This window comes from Mus caroli, unplaced genomic scaffold (genome assembly GCF_978045245.1).
Source record: "Mus caroli unplaced genomic scaffold, Mus_caroli_1 scaffold_10, whole genome shotgun sequence".
Classification (NCBI taxonomy): Eukaryota; Metazoa; Chordata; class Mammalia; order Rodentia; family Muridae; genus Mus; species Mus caroli.
In genome coordinates this window covers 6,330,001-6,353,338 of record NW_028227265.1, presented here as the reverse complement: position 1 = coordinate 6,353,338, position 23,338 = coordinate 6,330,001, and the positions used below count along the sequence as shown (strand labels likewise).

At 49.6% G+C, this 23,338-nt stretch overlaps 2 protein-coding genes and 1 non-coding gene across 5 annotated transcripts in view; all 3 read left to right on the top strand.

The window, feature by feature from the left end:
• Spg7 (SPG7 matrix AAA peptidase subunit, paraplegin) overlaps positions 1–9,335 on the top strand; it is a 39,242-nt gene extending 29,907 nt beyond the window's left edge. For 2 of the 3 annotated variants that reach the window (XM_085843529.1, XM_085843528.1), the window contains exons 11-17: positions 172–274; positions 1,417–1,527; positions 2,942–3,057; positions 5,159–5,315; positions 6,066–6,232; positions 6,738–6,815; positions 8,974–9,335. In XM_085843529.1, coding sequence (XP_085699655.1) covers positions 172–274; positions 1,417–1,527; positions 2,942–3,057; positions 5,159–5,315; positions 6,066–6,232; positions 6,738–6,815; positions 8,974–9,138 — 897 coding nt within the window. In that variant the 3' untranslated portion in view covers positions 9,139–9,335. The remainder of the gene's footprint in view (positions 1–171; positions 275–1,416; positions 1,528–2,941; positions 3,058–5,158; positions 5,316–6,065; positions 6,233–6,737; positions 6,816–8,973) is intronic. The other variant, XM_085843530.1, reaches the window with a different exon arrangement.
• A 4,497-nt stretch (positions 9,336–13,832) lies between these two features.
• On the top strand, positions 13,833–16,665 carry Rpl13 (ribosomal protein L13). Its single transcript, XM_021169719.2, has 6 exons — positions 13,833–13,901; positions 14,110–14,219; positions 14,302–14,443; positions 14,644–14,817; positions 15,362–15,418; positions 16,460–16,665. The coding sequence occupies exons 2-6, from the start codon at positions 14,116–14,118 to the stop codon at positions 16,616–16,618; spliced, it is 636 nt and encodes a 211-aa protein (XP_021025378.1). The 5' UTR covers positions 13,833–13,901; positions 14,110–14,115; the 3' UTR covers positions 16,619–16,665.
• On the top strand, positions 14,499–14,584 carry LOC115031789 (small nucleolar RNA MBII-202). The gene has a single exon (XR_003837451.1). It is a non-coding gene; the product is annotated as a small nucleolar RNA MBII-202 (small nucleolar RNA).
• Positions 16,666–23,338: the final 6,673 nt, after the last annotated feature.

Here is a 23,338-nt window from a genome sequence, read left to right as displayed (position 1 = left end):
CTTGGAGCTCTCTAAATCGGTTTCCAGATCATGGGTAACAACTGAGAATATCAACCCTGGTGAAGCCAGTGTCGTCGTCATGGATGGCAAGGCTCACACAGAGCTCGTAGGAGGTGGGAGCTGTCCTGTAAGGCACGTCTGCGTTCAACTCTGTCTTCCCGTTTGTGGCAGGAGAGGCGGGAGATTTTCGAGCAGCACCTGAAAGGCCTGAAGTTGACTCAGCCCAGCAGTTTTTACTCCCAGCGGCTGGCAGAGCTGACACCTGGATTCAGTGGTATGACGTCCACCTTAGGACACATGTTAGTGAGGGAGAGCCTCTGTCTCCCTGTGCTGTCCCTGTCCTGAGGCCAAGTCAGTGCAGGCCTGGGTGAGATGGAGTGTGAATGCAGGCAGCAGAGGGACAGAAAAGAGGGGCCGTCCTCCTCTTGGATGGCGGAAGCCGCGGCTCACAGACTCCTCAGGCAACAGCTGTGATGTCGCCATCATGGCAGGCCTAGAGCCTCTGTCATCAGAGCCTTGTAAGACAGTCTGTGTTCTCTGTGTAGCGTTTACAGAGAACATCTTCCAGTTCAGACTGACCCACCAGGCTGCCCCCTAACCCCCCCAGCCCCCCACCCCCGCAGTCCCTAGGTGATTTCCAGTTAGAAGTCACAATCAGGCTTCCTTTCGTTATAGCCTTATTTTAAAGGTTAATGTGCATTTAAAATTCCCCTTAAAGCCAGGCTGGTGGCTGTGCCTTAATCATAAGCACTTGAGAGGCTGAGGCATAAGGACTGCTGTGAGTTTGAGGGCCGCCTAGGCTATAGCGTGAGACCCTGTCTCTAAAGTAAAACAAAAGCCCTCTCACACCACCGGTCCTTTGTGATTACCCTTCAGTCGTTAGTGGGCTCTGTGGACTCGAGAGCCCTCCATGCCTGCCCTATGGTACATGCATGCGCTGTTAGGTGAAGCATGCTGGGAAGGACTGCGAGGTCCAGAGACGTTGCTGGGCTGGAGCTGCTTCTGCGAGAGCTTCAGGGGGCAGTGCTGCCCGCCTGCCCGCCCTCCCACACGCCTGCCTGCCGTCTGCTCTCTGCTCTGCTTGCTGCAGGGCACCCGCAGCTTCCCTCAACTCCTCCCCCCACTTCTTTCCTTCTGTTCTCCCTCCTTTCTCCTTTCCTTTTTGTCCTTTTGTTTGCTATTTGGAGACAGAGCCCTTTGTGTGGACTCTGCTTGCTGAGAACATGTAGTCAGTCCTCTTGCCTCAGCCTCCCCAGTAATGGCGTCCTAGGCCTCTGCCTCCTCTTCTGACTCACGTCCTTTTTGTTGTTCTTATTAAAAGCTGAGTCTCCCTCCTCCCTTCTCTCTCCTTTTCCTAATGCTGACAGGGCAGAGCCAACAGCACTCCCCATCCCTGCCTGTGGTTTGTGTTGACAGGCGCCGACATCGCCAACATCTGCAACGAGGCCGCGCTGCACGCTGCACGCGAGGGGCACACGGCCGTGCACACATTCAACTTTGAGTATGCTGTGGAGCGCGTCATTGCTGGTATGAAGGCCACACACACCCTTCGTTAGGGCTCAGAGGTCATCTCTGCCAGTCAGGTTAGGGGTGGGAAGGTGAGACTAGACCCAGACTCTGATGTTTTGGATTAATGAAATATTCTAATGAGGTAAGTAGCAAGGGAATTGTCACCGTCCCTCTATTTGAGGTAGTGGAAACTTACCTAAGAACATACCTGCTCCTCAGGCAACTCTAAAAACATGTCAAGGCCAGGATATGCCAGCACATGCTTTTGTAATGCCATCATTTGGGAGGTGGAAGATCAGGAGTTCAAAAGTCATCTATGTGTACATACTGAGTACCAGGCCAGCCTGGAGTAAAAAAGGCAGGCATGGTACACACTCCTTTAATCCCAGCACTCGGGAAGCAGAGGCAGGAGGATCTCTGTGAGTTTCATAATGTCCAGTGAATGAGGTTGCTTTGTGTTGGTGCTTACCCAAAAGCTTTGCTTTGCTTTTTTGAGACAGGGTCTCTGTGTAGCCCTGGTTGGCCTGGAACTTGCTGTGTAGACCATGATGGCCTTAAACTCACAAAGGCCCTCCTACCTCTGTCTTCTGAGTGCTGGGATTAAAGTAGTATGTCACCTTGCCTGAACAAAACCGTCTTTTAGTAAGAAACAGGCAGCCTCAATTCTTAACTCTGCTGACAGACGTGAAGAGATCAGTAGTAACAGCAGCTGTCTGCCCCTCCCTCAGAAACTTGCTGCTTCCAGGGTTCCAGCCTTGGAAACCTTGTGACATGTGTCCTAAACATTAAATCAGGGTCAGGTCTGGTTGCACTTGATGGCCTGGGCTGCATAGGTAGACCCTGTGTTACAAACCAACAGCAGCAGCAACAGCACAAGATGCACAGAATGGGAACTAATTTTGGGCCAAGTGGTAGTGGTGCACACCTTTAATTCCAACACTCAGTAAGCAGATGCAGGCGGATTTCTATGAGTTCAAAGCCAGCCTGGTCTGCAGAGTGAGTTTCAGGACAGCCAGGACTACACAGAGAAACCCTGTCTAAAAATCACCCCCACCACTCCAACCCCAGAAAAAAAAAAAAGAAGGTTGGAGTGGTGAGTGAGCAGACGAGCAGGGGGGTTTAAGCAGACTTGCCCCTGAGGTGGGAGCAGTAACAGAAGCAGAGCATGGCAGCAGAGGGACCTCTCCTCATCCTGTCAGTGACAAAGGCAGTGCCACTCGTGGGGTGGGTGGGGCTCACTGAAGTTGAAGACTTCCTAAAGAACTATTAGTGATGGTTCCAGAGAAATAGGTCAGCCTCCACTCCATTCTTCGCTCTAGTTCCCTTATATTTGAGTGTTGAGTGGTGCCAGGGTGAGAATGTAGCTACAGAAGTGCCAAGCCAGAGCACCTGGAAGGTGCGCCCAGCCTGCTGTTTCCTTGGCTTCTCTCAGGCGCTGCTAAGAAGAGTAATGTCCTCTCCAAGGAGGAGCAGAGAGTGGTCGCCTTCCATGAGTCTGGCCATGCCTTGGTTGGTTGGCTGCTGGAGCACACAGAGGCTGTGATGAAGGTAGGTTGTGGTGAACAGCAGGCCTGAGCTCCACAGCCCTACCCGTCTGGTTTGGGAATACCACGTGCGTTTGTACTGTGTGAGAGAAAATGTGACCACCAACTTAGCATGAATGGCTGTGGTGGTCCCTCGCAAGAACTAGATGCAGAGCTAGGAGTAGGTCCTACGCCACTGCCTCAGCTAGCAGGCCTGAGAGGAGATTGTCCCACGTCCAAGGCCTCTGTCCTTGCTCATTTGGGCCTCATGGTGGAGAGCTGAACTTGCTTCTCTCAGAGCAGAGAGGCAAGTGGTTGTTTTAGATAGTCTCCCGAAATGATTTGGACTGCACACACCCTGCGCAGTTCAGGATTATGGGATAAGAGAGGCATCTGGCTTCCTGCTAGGGAGGCCTAAGTATCTCTGGCAAGTAGCAGGGGCTTTGTGGCACTGCTGTTCCCACCCCAGCGGTTCAGTATGAGACAGTGTAGCAGACAGCCAACACCTTTGCTCAGTTCCCTGCTGTTTACAGAGCTAAGAGCAAGGCCATGTTGGTTGGTGTCTGTCTGTTTAAAGTAGACTGAATGGAACAGTCCCTTTGTGTGTCCCTGGGATAGCCCTCCCATGGCATAGTTAGCAGTCTCTCATCTTGGGACCAGTCCCAGCATGAGGCATGTTGGGCAGTAATGAACTCTGTGGCAAAGTAAATAACGTCTCAAAAAAAAAAAAAAATCCAAATAAATACCATACTCAAGAGTTCATTTTAGCCAGGCAGTGGTGGCACATGCCTTTAATCCCAGCACTTGGGAGGCAGAGGCAGGCAGATTCCCAAGTTCGAGGCCAGCCTGGTCTACAGAGTGAGTTCCAGGACAGCCAGGAATACACAGAGAAACCCTGTCTCAAAAAAAAAAAAAAAAAAAGAGTTCATTTTATTTTCAGAATTGTCACTTGGTTTTTTTCTCTTTCTTTTTTTTTTTTTTTTTTTTTTTTTTTTGGTTTTCCGAGACAGGGTTTCTCTGTGTAGCCCTGGCTGTCCTGGAACTCACTCTGTAGACCAGGCTGGCCTCGAACTCAGAAATCTGCCTGCCTCTGCCTCCCAAGTGCTGGGATTAAAGGCCCGGCGTCACTTGGTTTTTTATGTATGCCAGCCAGTGACATGGTTATGTTCTGGAAAGAAACTGAAGGCACTGTTACTGGTCTGACAGTCACTGTGATCTGTGATCAAGACTAGTCATGGCCACAAATGTCCTTATTAAACCAGCTTTTAAACATTTTTCTTTAATCCCAGCACTTGGGAGGCAGAGACAGGCCGTTCTCTGTGAGTTCGAGACCATCTTGGTCTACAGAGTGAGTTCCAGGACAGCCAAGGCTACAAAGAAAGACATTATCTTTAAAAACTGAAAAATAAAAAATAAAAATATAAAAAGTTTTCATATGGTGCGGTATTTGGCTGCATATAGTCTCTGTACCATGCATGTGCCTAGTACTCATGGAAGTCAGGGTGGGAATTGGATGGATCCCCTGGGACCAGAGTCACAGATGGCTGTGAGACACCGTGTGGATGCTGGGGCCACTGAGACATCTCTCCAGCCGCCAACTTCTTCTTTCAGGCGATGCTAGAGTCTAGCCCAGTGCCTTGCACATGCTAGGCAAGCTCTTTACTGCTGAGCTGGAGTTCGAGCCCGGACCGTGAATGTTGGTGCTAGCTTCCTGCTGGGGCTCACGTGGCCTGTTGGAGCAGTGGTCTGCCTCTTCCTCAGTTGTCTGGCATCGGATTGTAGGGAGAGAAGGCAGGGTAGGATGGCCGGCCTGCCTGCCTTCCTTGGGTCCATTGTGGAGTTTGCTCTGGATCAGTATCGCCGGGCATGTGTGGAGAAAGTTGCCATTACACCTTAGGCTTGCTTCTGAGAGACCTGTCACATTGACTTCCTGTGCATACAGTGCTACCAGGAGCATACCATACATAAACTCCTGTTTCCATGAGCTGGCGACTACAATATGAGGATTTTTTTAGGAATGGGACGTGCACACTCGCCTGGCTACTTGGCACCCTGTGGTGACAGTTGTACGAGCCCTGCCTCTCTGAGGCCACACACTTCCTGGTAAGGTGCTGCTTCTTCTGCAGGTCTCCATCGCACCTCGGACAAACGCTGCTTTGGGCTTCTCTCAGATGCTCCCTCGGGACCAGTACCTCTTCACCAAGGAGCAGCTGTTTGAGCGCATGTGCATGGCCCTAGGCGGCCGTGCAGCTGAAGCCATCTCATTCAGCAGGGTCACCTCTGGTGAGCAAATAGCCCTTGGGGGGACTGTCAGTGGGCACTGCCATGCCTATCTCTTGGTGTTCAGTGCACTTGGCAGGGTGAGACTGGTGGAAGGTATGTGCAGGGCAAAGCTATGGGCAGAGACTTAAAACGTCATGTATTGGACTGTAATGTGATTGGTTAATTACTGATCATGGCTATGGCTACATCAAACTAGATGTTAGAGCATTCACTGGCTATCCAGAAAGGTCATGGTGGGTCTCAGGGCATTGTGCCTGAAGAGTGACAGGCTTAAAACAAACAAAAAAGAGCCAAGAGGTGGTGCTCATCTTTAACCCCAGCACTCAGGAGGCAGAGGCAAGTGAAGTGCTGTGTTTGAAACCTGGTCTACAGAGTGAGTTCCAGTTCGGTGAGGTCTACACAGAAAAACCCTCTTAAAAAACACCAAGCCAAAGAGTGACAGGCCTGGCCGTAGGCTTGAGCGGGTCACTGTAGGGCAGGCCAGCTTCCTGAGCAGTTACAGTGAAATGGTTGAGCAGCCACAGGCCCATACTGTGAAGGGACCCAAGTCCTGCATGTGTGTGCAGACACACAGCAAAATGCAGTAAGAAAGAGAGCAACAAAGTACCGTGCCCAGGGTCTGCTGTTGTGCAAGTTCTAAGCGCAGTGTCCTGGGAAGTTTGGTGTCGCTCCTTGGACTGTGACAGGGCCTGGGGTCAGGTGCCCCTGTGCTCATGCGCTCTTCAGGACTCCTCCCTTTCTTGATTCCAGGGGCCCAGGATGATTTGAGGAAGGTTACCCGCATTGCCTACTCCATGGTGAAACAGTTCGGGATGGCTCCCAGCATTGGGCCTGTATCCTTCCCCGAGGCACAAGAGGGCCTCGTGGGCATTGGACGTCGTCCCTTCAGCCAGGGCCTCCAGCAGATGATGGACCATGTGAGTGGGCACACACCTCACTGCTGTACACCTTTGCCTATGGGGAGACGCGTCTAGGTCTCCTGCAGGAGCCTGCGCCCTCTGATGAGTGCCCGGAAGACTAATGTGGGTGGGTTTCTGTTCTGGCCTCCATCCTGTGTAGTGTGTTCTTCTGAATGGGTCCAAATAAAACTAGGAACAATGTCAACTAAGGATACCAAATGGTAGGGCCTGTGTACAGGGTCCCTATAGCCTGCAAGCTGGGCCGGTTGGAGTCGCTCATGCAGTGCAGCCAGCTGAAGGTTGTCCAGTCGCTCTTCCTGTGGTAAAGGCAGCTGGTGGGGGTGCATCTTGGCCTGGGCTTCTCAGACACTGAGAGCGGGAGACACTGCTGCTGTGTATTAGGAAAGCTGGGCCTGGTCATGAGCCTGTGCTTTCTGCACCTTGGTGTTGGAGCTGGCAGCCAGTGAGTCTATGAACAACGGCCCATTCCTTTCTCCTAAGATACTTCCCTCCTCCCTTACAGGAAGCAAAGCTGCTGGTGGCCAAAGCCTACAGACACACCGAGAAGGTGCTGCTAGACAACCTGGACAAGCTGCAGGCGGTGAGGACATGTGGGGCCAAGCATCTTGGGAGCCCCTAGAAGTGTAGGGGACAGCATGGCCAATAGTGACAGCCCCAGTCAGCTAGAACCTGGTTTCCTGTCTTTTTACGATAAGTGTGTCAAGCCAGCTCAGCAGAGAATCTCCTCCACCCTTACTCATGCGCATCTTACACAGCACTGGGTCGGAAGAGTCTTGTTTGGTTTTGTTGTTTTGAAATAAGGTTTCACGGGGCAGTGGTGGAGCACGCCTTTAATCCCAGCACTCAGAGGCAGGTGGATTTCTGAGTTCGAGGCCAGCCTGGTCTACAGAGTGAGTTCCAGGACAGCCAGGGTTATCCAGAGAAGCCCTGTATCAGAAAAAAGGAAACAAAAAGAAATAAGGTTTTACCCTGTAGCCGTAGCTGGTCTGGACCTAGCCTGGCCTCAGACCTGTGTGCCTTTTTCTCTTCCTCTGGTGCTGGAATTAAGGATGTGATCATCCACACACAGCTCCTGGGAGAGTTTTGTCCACATCCCTCCACCGTGCTCCCCCAACAGGGTTTCTCAGTGTAGTCCTGGCTGTCCTGGAACTCACAAATCTGCCTGCCTCTGCCTCCCAAGTGCTGGGTTTAAAGGTGTGTACTACAATGCCCAGCTTTGGAAGACTTTTCTTAAACAGCAGGAAGTAGCAGGATATGGCCACAGACACAGGACCTTTAGGATAAAAATATTTTCTGGGCCAGGGATGGGCATGGTAGCATATGCTTGGAATCCCAGCACTCAAGAATTTTTTTTTTTTTTTTTTGGTTTTTCGAGACAGGGTTTCTCTTTATAGCTCTGGCTGTCCTGGAGCTCACTTTGTAGACCAGGCTGGCCTCGAACTCAGAAATCCGCCTGCCTCTGCCTCCCGAGTGCTGGGATTAAAGGCGTGCGCCACCACGCCCAGCTCAGCACTCAAGAATTTAAGGCAGGAGCATAGCAAGTTTTTTTTTTGTTTTATTATATTTTATTTTGCTATATATATATTTTTAATATTTTTTTTTCTTTCTTGGGTTTTTTTTTTAATTAAGTATTTTCTTCATTTACATTTCCAATGCTATCCCAAAAGTCCCCCATGCCCTCCCCTCCCCACTCTCCTACCCACCCACTCCCACTTCTTGGCCCTGGCGTTCCCCTGTACTGAGGCATATAAAGTTTGCACGACCAATGGGCCTCTGTTTCCACTGATGGCTGACTAGGCCATCTTCTGATACATATGCAGCTAGAGACACGAGCTCCAGGGGGTACTGGTTAGTTCATATTGTTGTTCCACCTATAGGGTTGCAGACCCCTTCAGCTCCTTGGGTGCTTTCTCTAGCTCCTCCATTGGGGGCCCTGTGTTCCATCCAATAGCTGACTGTGAGCATCCACCTGTGTTTGCTAGGCCCCGGCATAGCCTCACAAGAGACAGCTATATCAGAGTCCTTTCAGCAAAATCTTGCTAGTGTATGCAATGGTGTCAGCATTTGGAGGCTGATTATGGGATGGATGGATCCCCGGGAATGGCAGTATCTAGATGGTCCATCCTTTCGTCTCAGCTCCAAACTTTGTCTCTGTAACTCCTTCCATGGGTGTTTTTGTTCCCAATTCTAAGAAGGGTCAAAGTGTCCACACTTTGGTCTTCGTTCTTCTTGAGTTTCATGTGTTTTGCAAATTGTATCTTATACCTTGGGTAAGCATAGCAAGTTTGAAGTCAGCCTGAATGATAACCTGTCTAGGAATAAAATGATGTTCAGGGCTGTATCCAAGCAGCAGACCTCTCTCCCCGTTGTGTCAGTCAGACCGTCTCCACAGTTCAAGCCTGAGCCTCTCTACTCAGTGCCCTGCCTGCCTCTCCCAGACACACATACCTTGTTTGGTGAAGGAAATTGCAGTTGCCATAAATAAGCAGAGGTTTTGAAAGGAAATAGAAAAAGTAATGAGGCTGGCAGCTGACAGATTACTTTTAGGGTAAAAACAGGGAGCAATTCTTTGCTGGAACTGCCTTTGCGCCTGTGTCGCTGGGAAGTTGGCCTTTCCAAGGCATCCTGCTCACAGACACAGAGGCACCCTGTGGGATGGGTCTCCATTTCTGATGCTCTGCCCTCCAAGGCTCTCATCTTTGTCGGGGCACTCACACTGCCCTGTTTGTTCTTTCTAGCTGGCGAATGCCCTTCTGGAAAAGGAAGTGATAAACTATGAGGACATTGAGGCGCTCATTGGCCCGCCGCCCCATGGGCCAAAGAAAATGATTGCACCACAGAAATGGATTGATGCTGAAAAGGAGAGACAGGCCTCAGGGGAGGAGGAGGCTCCGGCTCCCTAGCCCCCCTCCAAGACCCAGAGAATGGCTTTCCTCCGCGCACCTGCGGTTATCACAGAACTCGCTCCTCAGTAGCTGCCATCTGCCTCTGAGATTCTCTTCACCTGAACTTGAACCTCAGCCTGTCAGCGCTCTGGTTTCTGATGAAGACTTCTGATACCTATTTATTGATTTATGATTAGTAAATTGTTTGCAGAGAATCTGAACTCTCCATGTGTATTGCTTTTCATGTGGGAAGTGCATGTGCTGGAGTTGAGCCCCTGGGGCTTCAGAGGCCATCTCTGTGTGGCTTGTGGCTCTAAACGTAGCCCAGCAGTCATTGGACTGAATGCTTCTGTTTGTGTCCTGGATTCCCTGAGAATGCTAATAGGATCCAAGATGAAAGACCCTCTGAGCCAACTGTCCTCGGCAGAGCTCCCTCACTGAGGGGGCCAAAGTCAGAACAAGCACTGGGTCCTGGAAGATACTAATACTGCCACCTACTGCTGTGTGCCACTGCAAGTGGAGACCCTCCCCTCCCCGCCTCCCCGCCTTTCCTTGTGTAGCGTGCCTTGACTCCCTCCACCAAAACTGATAGTTCTCACACATCTTGTGGTAGGGAAACCACATTTGAGCTGTGCAGTCACGGGTCTTGTTTTCACTTTATACTTTGAGTCTCTCACTGGAAAGAGACCAGCCCTTTGTGTAGGGCATCAGAGTTCAAACCATGCAGGGTAGCCACAGGCCTTTGCTGGTTCCCAGTTCCTGCCTGTGGAGCCTCCACCCTTGCTGTGCAGTCGTGCGTGGAACATGGTTTACTGTAGGAGCGCACTGTTCTCACTGCCCCGCATGGTGCATCCGCGGAAGCTACCGGCAGTGGGAAGGGGCTGCAGGGCCAGCAGCAGCTGGGGGAGGCGAAGGGGTTTGTAAGAACGTTCTGAGTTTGAGTTCTAGTTTTTAACCAAAGATTAGCACGTAATTAGGTTTTAATTTCTCTAAAGCAGGGTCTTGACTAGGCAAGATAATGCTGCAGACCTAGAAACCTGAGTTCAGTCACTGGGCTACTATAGTTATCCTCTGACCAGACCATGCCGAGACACACACATGCCCAGATCCACACACACAAGATAAGCAGGCCAGGCTGGTGGCACAAGTCTTTAAGCCCAGCACTTGGGAGGAAGAAGCAGGCAGATCTTGATGAGTTTTGCGCCCTACTTAGTTGACCTACAGAGTTCCACACCAATCAGAACTACATAATGAGACGCTATTTCTAAGATATATAAAAGACTAATAATAAATAAATGTAAAACTGTTAACCATTGAAACAGTTCAATCTGCCTACCTTTTGTATGCATATAATTCTTCTTTTCATAGATGTTTGTTTGTTTGTTTGTTTGTTTTTCGAGACAGGGGTTCTCTGTAGAGCCCTGGCTGTCCTGGAACTCACTTTGTAGACCAGGCTAGCCTCGAACTCAAAAATGTGCCTGCCTCTGCCTCCCAAGTGCTGGGACTAAAGGTGTGCGCCACCACTGCCTGGCAGATTTTTTTTTTAATATTGTGTATAAATGTTTGGCCTTCATGCTTGTATATATACCACACGTATATGCTTGGTATGTGTATATATCACATGTATATGCCTGGTAGACTATGCAAATGCTTAGAGGTCAGACGAGAACACTGGATCCCCTTGAACTTCAGCTGTGGCTGTGACCACCTTGTTGGTGTCATCAAACCCAGGCCCTTTGCAAGAACAAGAAATGCTCTTAAACACTGAACTGTCTTCTTAGCCCTCCTTTTTGTTTTTGTTTTGTTTTGTTTGACAGTCAGGTCCTGGTTATGGAGCTCTGGCTGTCATGAAGCTTGCAGTGATCCTCTTCTTTCTCTCTTCTGGGTGCTGGGCTATCTCTGTGTACCACCAAACCCAGAAACACTGTGCCACTTGATAAAAGGTGTGGCTTAGTGGTGAAGAGCCAGGCAGTGATGGCACACACCTTTAATCCCAGCACTTGGGACGCAGAGGCAGGCGGATTTCTGAGTTCGAGGCCAGCCTGGTCTACAGAGTGAGTTCCAGGACAGCCAGGGCTACACAGAGAAACCCTGTCTCGAAAAACCAAAAGAAAAAAAAAAAGCACTTACTGAGGGATCCAGTGCTCTTCTGGCCTCTGAGCTCGTGAACACATACAGCACACACAACTCCTGCAGGCTCACACACATAAATAGTAAGTTAGTAATCCTTTTTTTAAAAACAAAAAAGATTTATCTAATGTGTGTGCATACACTGTCGCTGTCTTCAGACACACCAGAAAAGGGCATCAGATCCCATTACAGATGGTTGTGAGCCACCATGTGGTTGCTGGGAATTGAACCCGAGACCTCTGGAAGAGCAGTCAGTGCTCTTAACCACTGAGCCATCTCTCCAGCCCTAAGTTAATAATTTTTAAAAATCAAAAAATCAAGGTTATGTGACTAAAGGAGTTCCAGATTATGAATAGAAGAAAGTTTATTACTGGCAGAGGCAGAAGGATCTCTGAGTTCGAGGCCAGCCTGGTCTACAGAGTGAGCCAGGACAGCCAGGAATACACAGAGAAACCCTGTCTTAAAAAGATGTGGTGAGGGATTAGGCAAGAGTTTTCTGACAGTCCCAAACACCCAGATTTCAGTAAGTACCCACAGGGAAGGGAGGGGTTCCTGGAGCAGCTTGCCCGAAAATAAAGAGCAGGTCACAGCCATAAGCTGCTAAGTCTAGTCATGCAAGGGAATACAAGCCCCTGCACAGCACACCTGGCTCAGGCACCAGGAAGCTTTCCGGTGGAATGGTTTTTGCAGAGTTCTCTGCCCAGGAGACCAGGAACTGGCGCTCAAGCTAGAGCGGGAACAACCACCTCAGCCTCATCTTTGCATAACCGTTCCCTTCTGTGAACCGAACCCACCCTGGTTCTGTGCAACAGAGAACAATTCAGACCACAACCTCCCTCCCCTAACTTGATTCTGAGTAGTTTCAGAGCTCTAACGCCCACCGATGTCACGGCAGCACTGCAGCTTGAGCTGGAACTCGGGTGCCGGCGCAGCAGGCGCAGCGCGTCTGTCCTGAACGAAAAGCTGGTGGTGGACATGGATGCCATCTTTGAGAGTAGAAAGAGACAGATACTGGGGAACGTCAAAAGAGGTCTGAGAAAACACTGTTTCAAAGAAGTGCACCTTGAATCGGGGCATTCCTTCCACAGACATTTTCTCTGGGCTGGGAAGATGGTTCAACATCAATTTCTGGCCTTTTCATCCACACTCAAAAAATGGCTCCCCCCTACTGAGGATTGAATTTAGCCTCTCATCCAATAGGCAAGAATTACATCTTCAGCCCTCTTCATTATTACATTATTTTCGTGTCTCTCTCTCTCTCTCTCTCTCTCTCTCTCTCTCTCTCTCTCTCTGTGTGTGTGTGTGTGTGTGTGTGAGTGAGAGAGAGAGAGAGAGAGAGAGAGAGAGAGAGAGAGAATATATGTATCATGGATGAGCTCAGCAGACAACTTGGAGAGCTTGGTTCTCTTCTACCATGTGGGTCCCAGGAATAAAATGACAGCAAGTACCTTCAACCCTCTGAGCTGTCTTGCCAGCCCTTCCTTTTTTATTTTGAAAAGAGGGTTGGGCTGGAGAGATGGCTCAGCGGTTAAGAGCACTGACTGCTCTTCCAAAGGTCCTGAGTTCAATTCCCAGCAATCACATGGCTCACAACCATCGGTAATGGAGTCTGATGCCCTCTTCTGGTGTGTCTGAAGACAGCTTACAGTGTACTTACATAAATAAAATAAATCCCATAAATAAAAAAAAAAGAAAAAAGAAAAAAAAAGAAATCTTAAAAAAAAAGAAAAGAGGGTTTAAGTTGCTCAGAAAGCATTGAAATTGCTATTGTCCTGTCTCATTTTCTAGATGAATTATGATTATGGGCCTGTGATATCAGGCCCGGGTATAATGTGGATTTTTTTTTAATTTATAGCCCTCTTAATTACTGAGCCATTTCTACAGCTTCTGTAGTGGAATTTTGATTAGGAAGAAACCTGGTAATTGGGAATGAGGAGTGAAAAAAGGTTATAGGCATACAGGTGTAGGACCAGTGTATGCCTTGGCTGTTTTGTTGTCGCTGCTACTGTGGGTAGGAATGCAGTATTGTATTTGGTCACACCTGATTCTCCCCCAGGACTTAAGTCAGGGCTAAAGGATTTATCTAAGTAAATGGGGGAGTTTGGGGCTGGAGAAATGACTCAGTAGTTACGATCACTGGCTGCTTGCTGTTTCAGAAGTTCAATTCTCAGCACCCAGGAACTCCGGTAGCAGGGGATCCGACACACAGACATGAAACCAGGGAAACACTCATACAAATAAAGTAAAAAAAAAAAAAAAAAAAAAAAAAATCTTAAAGGGGGAAAAAAAAGTCTGGAATGGGGGTGCATGCTTCAGTTCTGGGGAAGCATAAATTCCAGGCAAATCTATAATAAATGTTCCTGGGTGGACGGGGAAAGAACACTGGATCTAGGAGGGAGGAAGATTTTTAGAGTTTTAATTCATAGGTGCGTCCGGGAGCACGCTGGAGGTACCCTGCGGAGTTAGGAACCAGCGAGAACAACCAACCCGAGGGCTAGAAAGGCGATGGTCCGCCGGCGGGCGGGTTCGCGTGACGTCACTTCCCCTTCGCCTGATTTTGATTGGCGTTTGGGATTGGCCGGACTCCCTACAAGCCCAGGGTGCTTTGCGGCGCCCGGTCCTTTCCGCTCGGCCGTTCTCCTGTATAGGAGGTGAGTCTCTGCCGCCGCCGATCCCATCGTGGTCCATCGGGCTCCATCGCGCTCCATCCGCTGTCATCGGCGAAGAGAGGCCGCACGGACAGCCATGGAGGAGCCCTGGCGCCGACAGCACGGAGCCAGGGCAGGGGCGGGAGGACCCGGGACGGGGGCTGGGAACCCTGGCCTTGACCCGCCGCCCTCCTCTCCCTCGCGGCCTTAGGCAGCCATGGCGCCCAGCCGGAATGGCATGATCCTGAAGCCCCACTTCCACAAGGATTGGCAGCAGCGAGTGGACACTTGGTTCAACCAGCCGGCGCGCAAGATCCGCAGGTACAGATCGCGCGTGGCTCGCGTGGGCTCCAGGGCGGGGACGCGCGTGGGGTAGGAGGTGACGGCTGTGCTTTTCCTGCAGGCGCAAGGCCCGGCAGGCGAAAGCGCGTCGCATCGCCCCTCGCCCCGCTTCCGGCCCCATCAGGCCCATCGTGAGGTGCCCTACAGTGAGATACCACACCAAGGTCCGGGCTGGCAGGGGCTTCAGCCTGGAGGAGCTCAGGGTAAGTGCGGCAGGGTGAGGTAGGTCCCTCGGCAGGTCCCTCGGGCTCGGTGGAATGATGACATTCTCCGGAATCGCTGTACTGACTTGATGAAAGTACTTTTGAACCCTTTTCCATCTGAAGACACCGAGCTTTCTCGGCAGGGCCGGCGTGGGGTGGGGGGACTGCGAGGTGCGTGACCCGTTTCTGTTTCGGGACAGGTGGCTGGCATCCACAAGAAAATGGCTCGCACCATCGGCATCTCTGTGGACCCGAGGAGGCGAAACAAGTCCACGGAGTCACTGCAGGCCAACGTGCAGCGCCTGAAGGAGTACCGCTCCAAGCTCATCCTGTTCCCCAGGAAGCCTTCTGCTCCGAAGAAGGGAGATAGTTCTGTAAGTCCTGCGGGGCGGCAGAGGTCCGGCTCAGTGTAGATAGAGTCTGTGTTCCTGGATCCAGCTCTGCGGAGTTGACATGAGTGCAGCAGTGGGAGGTTAGAGCGTACTGGGGGCGGTGGTGACGCGTGCAGATCAGTGGGAGCCACTATGGTGTTCCTGGGGTTTTTTGTGTCTGTTAATGTTAGGAGCTATTGACTTGGAGCCTGGTATGCTGTTCTAGAGCGTTCACCCTACCAGGGTGTTCAGGGGCATTTCTGTACAGAAAGTATCTCAGTATCCAGAAGTTTTGTAACAAGGATCGCTGGGTGTCTTTGTCACTGTGGGCTTCCTGAGGGTGGGGTAAGGATGGGTTTCTTATGTTCCTTCAGTGGAGCCGTAGTCAGCCAGCGCACCGGGACGGATAATGCTAGGTGCTGCAGGCCCAGGCAGCCTGATCCTTGGGAACTAAAGCAGACCCCGTGCTAATGGGGTCTATAAGTAACAGGCATGAAAAGGAAGCTGGACTTTTCTTAATCTTAACTTTTTCTTAATCTTAAAACAGGCTGAAGAACTTAAGCTGGCCACCCAACTGACAGGACCTGTGATGCCCATCCGGAATGTAAGTGCACACTGCTGTAGGCTCTTGTAATAGACAAGATTGGCAGGGATAAAGTGTTGTGACAGACATTAGAGACTGGTGAAGGTTTCAGGCTGGTGAAAGAAAGTTCTCTCTTACCTTGGGAACAACCTCCCAATCTTGGGGTGGGGGGTCTTTTTGTTGTTTTGAGAGAAAGTGGTCCTCTGTAGCTTTGGGCTGGCCTTGAACTCAGATTGACTGTCTCTGCCTCCCATGTCCTGGGCTTACAGGCATTCATTCACTACCACCATGGACTAACTGCCAAGATGTGTTCCTTTTAGAAATGCGCGGGTCCCTAACTTAGCATTCCCTACTTGTTTGGAGTGCTTGGGAGTGTATTTTTGTTGTTCTCTGAAGGGGGCAGGCTTTGTGTCTTGGGCTTTCTGTTGCTATGATGAAGTGCCATGACTAAAACCAAGTTTCGACTTACACTTGCACCTTGGAGAAAGTCGGGGCAGGAACCTGGAGGCAGGAGTTGATGCAGAGGCCATGGGGGTAGACATGCTAGGTGTTGCTCTAAGCACCCAGAGCCTCCAGCCAAGGGTGGGCTACCCTGTGCAAGGTGGCCTGCACCCTCTCATGTAAATGAGAACTCTCTCACAGAGAGGGAGAGAGACAGACATCAGGGTTCCTCTGCAGCCTTTGCTGTCCTGGAACTTGCTCAGTACTCCAGGCTGGCCCCTAACCCACACCTGCATCTGCTTTGAGGGTTAAAGGCAAGCCCGATCTTACCTCCTCATTGAAACTTTCTCTTCTGCCATGACTTTGGCTGTGTCAAGTTGAAATAAACTCACCAGAATGTGCCTTACAGAGATTGTGGCTCTAATTTTATAATGTTTCCATATATAAGCCAAAGCTGGTTTTGAACCATGTAGTCTATGGTGGCGAAGACTTAGGATTCTCCCATCTCTACCTGACAGATAGTGGGGATTTACTTAAACCAGGTTCTGTGCCCAGAAGGCTGAGGCAGTGAGTCCTGTGCACAGGTCCTGTAGGTGATCCTGACTTCTGTTTTCTTTCCAGGTGTACAAAAAGGAAAAGGCCAGAGTCATCACAGAAGAAGAGAAGAACTTTAAGGCCTTTGCCAGTCTCCGAATGGCCCGTGCCAATGCCCGACTCTTTGGCATCCGAGCAAAAAGGGCGAAGGAAGCTGCAGAGCAAGACGTTGAAAAGAAAAAATAATGCGCAGTTGGAGAGTTGCAATAAATTTTCCATAAAGCAAAAGCTGGGCTTCCTTTGTCTTTCTTCGTTTTTTTGTTTTGTTTTTCGAGACAGGGTGACAGGGTTTCTCTGGAACTCACTCTGTAGACCAGGCTGGCCTCGAACTCAGAAATCCGCCTGCCTCTGCCTCCCAAGTGCTGGGATTAAAGGCGTGCACCACTACCGCCCGGCTGTCTTTTTTTTTTTTTTTTTTTTCTTGAGCAATAGTTGTGTGTTGCAGGTTTGAGTTAGAAGGTATTCCTAAGAGATGTGATTGAGTTTCAGCATTTTGGGCCTTAATTATAACTAAGTGGGTAGGAGGGAGACTGCTGTTAATACCAGCTGTTGAGCTCAAACGTAAATGCCATAGCCCAGCCCTAAAGTTAACTTCAGCAGGGTCTTCCTTGGGGTTACCACTGTCTACTGTATCAGTAGCTGTAGCAGGCTCTTCTAACTTAGCCCAGAGGAAGACTGCTGCCTGGATTTTGTAGTAACTTGCCCCTCTTCCCTGGTGTGACAGGATTAGGTTTGCCCCTGACAGTGACTTAGAACCATGGAGCCCTGTATTACCCTGCATGTGCAGTGCCTGTGGTACATACAAAGAGGAGAGCCTCAGGTTTTGGGGCCTGAGGTTTTTCTTTTTGGCCCAAGCATTGCTCAATGCCTGCCTTGTCCCCTGAAGCAGTAAGCCACTGGAAAGCACCCTGTCAATGGGTCATAAGTTCCATGTTTGAAGGATTGAAGTTATTTGGAAGAGTAACCGGTAACATGCTGTGCCATAGGATGGCCAGGCATTGATGGCACACATTTTTTTTTTTAAAGATTTATTATATGTAAGTACACTGTAGCTGTCTTCAGACACTCCAGAAGAGGGCGCCAGATCTCATTACGGATGGTTGTGAGCCACCATGTGGTTGCTGGGATTAGAACTCTGGACCTTTGGAAGAGCAGTCGGGTGCTCTTACCCACTGGGCCATCTCACCAGCCCGGCACACACCTTTAATCCCAGCACTTGGGAGGCAGAGGCAGGTGGATTTCTGAGGCTAGCCTGGTCTACAGAGACATCCAAGGCTTAAAAAAACCCTGTCTCAGAAAAAAGATAATGTAGAATGGTGCTGGACTTGGTCACTTATGAATGTCCACAACGGGGCAGAAGTTTTTTTTTTTTTTTTTTTTTTGTTTGTTTGTTTGTTTGTTTTTCCGAGACAGGGTTTCTCTGTGCAGCCCTGGCTGTCCTGGAACTCACTCTGTAGACCAGGCTGGCCTCGAACTCAGAAATCCGCCTGCCTCTGCCTCCCGAGTGCTGGGATTAAAGGCGTGCGCCACCACGCCCGGCTTGGCAGAAGTTTTTCTTGCAGGTGTGGTAAATGTGAAATTTATTTGTGTTAGGCCTTGATATATGTGTTGCGTACAAATCTCCTGTTTATGAGAAGGTTGGATTTAAAATCGTAAGATACCATCGAGGAAGTCTGGTCTTCTGCAAGAGCCAGTGTGCTTAACCACCCACCAGCCATCTCTCCATCCCCAGGTGTGGGGTAGAACCTGATGCCAGGCTATGAGTGCAATTGAACATCCTTAGAATTTGTGGCCACTTACACAGATCAGCTCTGGTACCATAGGGACTAGGGACCTTTTTTTTTTTTTTTTAATTTATTTAAATAAGTACACTGTAGCAGACACACCATAAGAGGGCATCAGATCCCATTACAGATGGCTGTGAGCCACCATGTAGTTGCTGGGATTTGAACTCCAGACCTTCCAAAGAGCAGTTAGTGCTCTTACCCCCTGAGCCATCTCTGCAGCCCCCATTTTGGTCGTTTCTTTGGGGTTGCCCCTCACCCTCTTTTTGAGAGGGTCACTGTGTATCCTAGCTGTCCTGTGTGAACTAGGCTGGCCTCAAACTGAGATCCTCCTGCCTCTGTTCCCTTAGGTTTGCTTTTTTGGTTTTTGTTTGTGTTTTTAGATTGATTTATTTATTGTTATATCTAAGTACACTGTAGCTGTCTTCAGACACTCCAGAAGGGGGAGCCAGTTCCCATTGCAGATGGTTGTGAGCCACCATGTGGTTACTGGGATTTGAACTCAGGACCTTTGGAAGAGCAGTCAGTGCTCGCCGCTGAGCCATCTCACCAGCCCTCCCTTTGGTTTTAAAAATGTTGTAAGTTCAGTTTTTAATTTTAGACAGCCGTTTCCTGTGTAGGTAGCCCTGAATAGCCAGAGACTCAGGCTTGCCACTGCCTGCCAAGTTCTGCATAGGTGTGTGCTATTGCTCCTTGCATCCTTTTAAGTATGTATATGTGCCTTCATGCTCATGCGTTTATGTGCACCCTGGGCCTACAGGAGCTTGCTGTAAACTACCGCATGGACACTGGGAGACTCCTCTGCAGTAGTGGGTAGGTGAGGTGAGCTAAGCCTGGCTGGGTGACCGCAGCTACCCAGGCAGGTGCACCACATCCCCCTGGAGCTGCAGGTGAAGGCTTTCGGAAGGTGCTGAAGAGATTGGCCCTGGGTGAGGGTGCTAGCTGCTCTTGCAGGGGACCAGGATTCAACTTCTAGCACCCGCGTGTTTGTTTACAACTATAACTAGTCCCTGGGGATATGAAGCTGCCTTCAGGCCTATGGAAGCAAAATGACCTCACGTGCACAGAGATATATGTAGACAACAGACCAATATATATATATAATCTTTTAAAGGCTCTTGTGAGCTCCCAGGCATGGATACTGAGGAACAAACGCAAGCGCCTTTAACTTCAGCCATTTCTCCACACATACACCCCACCTCACCCCTGCCCTTTCCTTGCTTTGATGCAGGGTTTTATTGAGTAGCCCATTGGGGCTGGCCTGGAGTTCACTGTGTAATCTGGGCTGGCCTTGAACTCTCATTATCGCCGCCTTAGCTTCCTCCGTGGATCTACAAGCACGTTTGGCTTTCGTGAAGTTCTTCCAAGCTTGGAGGAGGCTGAAGGAGCTCCGTTGGGAAAGGTCACCTGAGGCCATTTCCCAGAACCCACAGGAGGAAAGCCAGCAAGTGTATAATGACGAAGGCTCCTGACCTGAGCTTGATTCTAGGACCCTTGTGATGAAGGGACAGAACTGGCTCCTCCAAGTTGTCCCCACAGATGCGAAAAGCTGTAGTGGTGATTGCTTTTAATGCCAAAACTTCAGAGGTCTCAATTTGAGCTCAAGGCCAGCTAAGCTACCTAGTAAGACCCTGTCTTATATATATAAAAAGTTGGCATTCCAAATTCCTTAGAACTGGTGTAAAGGGTGGTAGGTGATCACTTTAGGTTAAAATACATTTGGTGTGTAAATCAATATTCCTATGTATAGAAGGTTGACTCTAAGGTTTTCTTTTGTGTATGTCTCTACAGTTTATAAGTAGCTCCATTTAAAAAAAAAAGGAATTATTTAATACACTGTAGCTATCTTCAGACAGACCAGAAGAGGGCACCAGATCCCATTATAGGCAGCTGTGAGCCACCATGTGGGTGTGGGATTTTAACTCAGGACCTCTGGAAGAGCAGTCAATGCTCTTAACCACTGAGCCATCTCCCCAGTCCAGTTGCTCCATTTTTTTTTAAAAATAATTATTTATTTATTTTATGTATATGAGTATGCTGTAGTTGTCCTCAAACACACCAGAAGAGGGCATCAGATCCTATTATAGATGGTTGTGAGCCACCATGTGGTTGTTTTGAATTGAACTCAGGACTCCGGAAGAGCATATGGCGCTCTTAACCGCTGAGCCATCTCTCCAGCCCCCAGGAGCTCCAGTTTTAAGCACCTTTTTTTTTTTTTTTTAATTTAATCAAAGTGATGTCAAAAGAAACTTGGGATGGGATGAGGGGTGACAGTGTTAAGACAAGTGATGTCTGGGTCTCTGTGGACTCCCCACTCCTGCATGTCCGATTCAGTAATAGATCCTGGTTGTGGAAGGTAGAGCCCCTTAGAGAGGCTGTCATGTATAACACTTTCCCAAGTTCCAGAGACTAAAGAGCTTAGGGACAGGGACAGGGCATCTGAGGGGATCCTGGTGGTCAGAAGGCATCTTCAGCCCTTCCCACTGCTGTGTTGGCTGCAGCAGTTTGAATCTCAGCCTTGGGGAAGACTCTAGGAGGCAGCTCCTGCTGGGTATTCATGCAGCAGTGCAAAGAGTGGACCCGCTGCCAGGCCTCAGTTCCAACAGCATCATGCCAGTGCTATCAGGGCAGGGCAATGGCAGCAAGAGCCGTGCCGTGTTGGTCTCTGCCACATGGCACTGAGCCCCACCCTGGCACGCCAGTGGCCTGGAGAAGTAGTTCCATTTTGGTGTTTGTTGTTTTAAATGGCATTTGGATGTTAACATCATTTTTTCTTTTATAACTTACGGAAAAGGACTTCAGAGGTAGCCCAACCTAACACTGGCAAGAGCTTGGATTTGAACATCATCACACACACAAAAGAAGTGCATGTCGGCAGGGCTGTGGTGGCGCACCGCACGCCTTTAATCCCTCGGGAGACAGAGGGAGGTGGACCTCTGTGAGTTCAAGAGGCAGGAAAGCCAGGGCTACATCCTATCTTGAAAAAAATAAAATAAAAAGAGCAACACTTCACTTCAAATCCTAGAAACTGTTTCTGTCTGTCCTTAAATGGGTTCATGGAAAAACATCCCACCACAAAAACCTGTGAAGAGGAGGGAAAAAAAAAAAAAAGAAAAACTAGGTTATTGATGAAAAGGACCGAAAAGAGAGTGGAGAAATATCCAGACATCTGTCCAGGACTCTTGCTAAGAATATCATCAAAGCTCTAGGTAAGTCCAGAGAGACTAAACTCAGGATGTCCATTCCGAGGCTCTGCCTGATGCGCAGCCCATGGACTCTGTTTATGCCTGCCTCTTAGGCCCACGCTGCCATGGCTACCAAAGCACCAGTCTCTGGTCTCCATGGTTTTGCCCAGTGGTCTTAGCAGTCCTGACACATGGTGTCATAGCAGCGACTGGCTCCTTCCCTTCCTCACCCCGTCACCCCTTTTCCTTCCCCTCTCCTCCCTTCTCTCTCGGAGTCTTTTCTCTCCTCTGTCCCTTTTCTCCTCCACTCTTTTTCTCCTTTTTCTCTCATTCATTCATTCCTTCATTCATTCATTTATTATATGTAAGTACACCGTAGCTCTCTTCAGACACACCAGAAGAGGGCGTCAGATCCCATCACAGTTGGCTGTGAGCCACCATGCTGGGACTCGAACTCAGGACCTCTAGAAGAGCAGTCAGTGCTCTCAACGGCTGAGCCACCTCTCCAGCCCTTCTCCTCCACTCTCACTTCAGTTGCTACCCTCTTGTCTCCCTCCCTCCCCTTTTCCTTCTTAGATTACTTACCAAGCCATCCTGGCCACTGGAGGAATCCTGGACGCAGGCCTTTCCCACCGCACCTCAGGGTGGCAGAGGCCTACCCCTGTTCCTCCAGTCAAGGCTCTTCTTTTTGTTGTTGTTGTTTTTTTTGTTTGTTTGTTTTGTTTTTTTTTGTATAGCCCTGGCTATCCTGGAACTCACTTTGTAGACCAGGCTGGCCTCGAACTCAGAAATCCTCTCGCCTCTGCCTCCTGAGTGCTGGGATTAAAGGCGTGCGCCATCACGCCCGGCTAGTCAAGGCTCTTCTTGCACGGGGTCAGCACAGTAGACAGTAAGCACTGTTCTGGCTGCCGTGTTCTGGTGCAATTTTACATGTCAGGAGCTAAGTAATATGTCCACAGTTTCCTCTCTTATATTTTTGGTTATGAGTCTATCCTTTAACAGCTGAGCCATCTCCCCAACCCCACAGGTTCTTTTCTGCACAGTGCAGACTTAAATGTCAGCGAGGTCTTGTTTGTCTCACAATACCCCTAGCCTCTCTGCTGGACAGACCTGCCCTCCACCAGCAAACAGCCCTCCCTCTTCCTAACCCTGCTCCTGGGCCCCCTTGTGGCCACTGTGCGAAATGTCCTTTCTACCATTTGTAACCCTTAACTCTAGTCCCCATCCTGTCCTGTGAGAGATCCAGGCACCCGGAAAATAGTGGCTATTTTAGTTCATGTACCTGTGTAGGCTGAAGACTGTGTCAAGTTAGTAGTGGATTAGGCCACATAGGAGAAGGGTGTTTGCAGAGAATGTCCTTGGTTCCTAAGACAAGCCTCAGAAGAAACAGGTCCCAAGGGGTTGCCACCTGAAGACACAACTAGGTTGACCGTAGTGTGGTCAGGAGCTCAGGATTGCTTCTGACTCTGTGGGTCAAAGGGCCTGCACTGGCTGGTTTTGTGTGAACTTGACACAAGCTGGAGTCATCAGAGAGGAAGGAGCCTCAGCTGAGGAAATGCCTCCATGAGATCCAGCTGTAAGGCATTTTCTCAATTAGTGATCAACGGGGAGGACCCAGCCCACGGTGGGTGGTGCCTCTCTCTCTCTCATGCTATAACTAAGTGACTGAGGAATCTCACAGAGTTGCCTAGGACATAACAGAGTGTGTTGTCACAGTCAGTGAGGCACCAGGACACACATACTTCTAAAGGAAGACAAATATCAGCTCTTGTAAGAAAACAGCACATTGCAGTCATTCAGAGGCTGGTAGCTAAGAAGAGAGCAGAGTGGCAGTGATCCATTTGGAAAGCTGCAGCCAGAAGTATGGAGACTTCCTTTTTAAAACTCCATTGGTGGACCAGAGAGATGCCCCACCTGACGATCTGAGTTCAATGTCC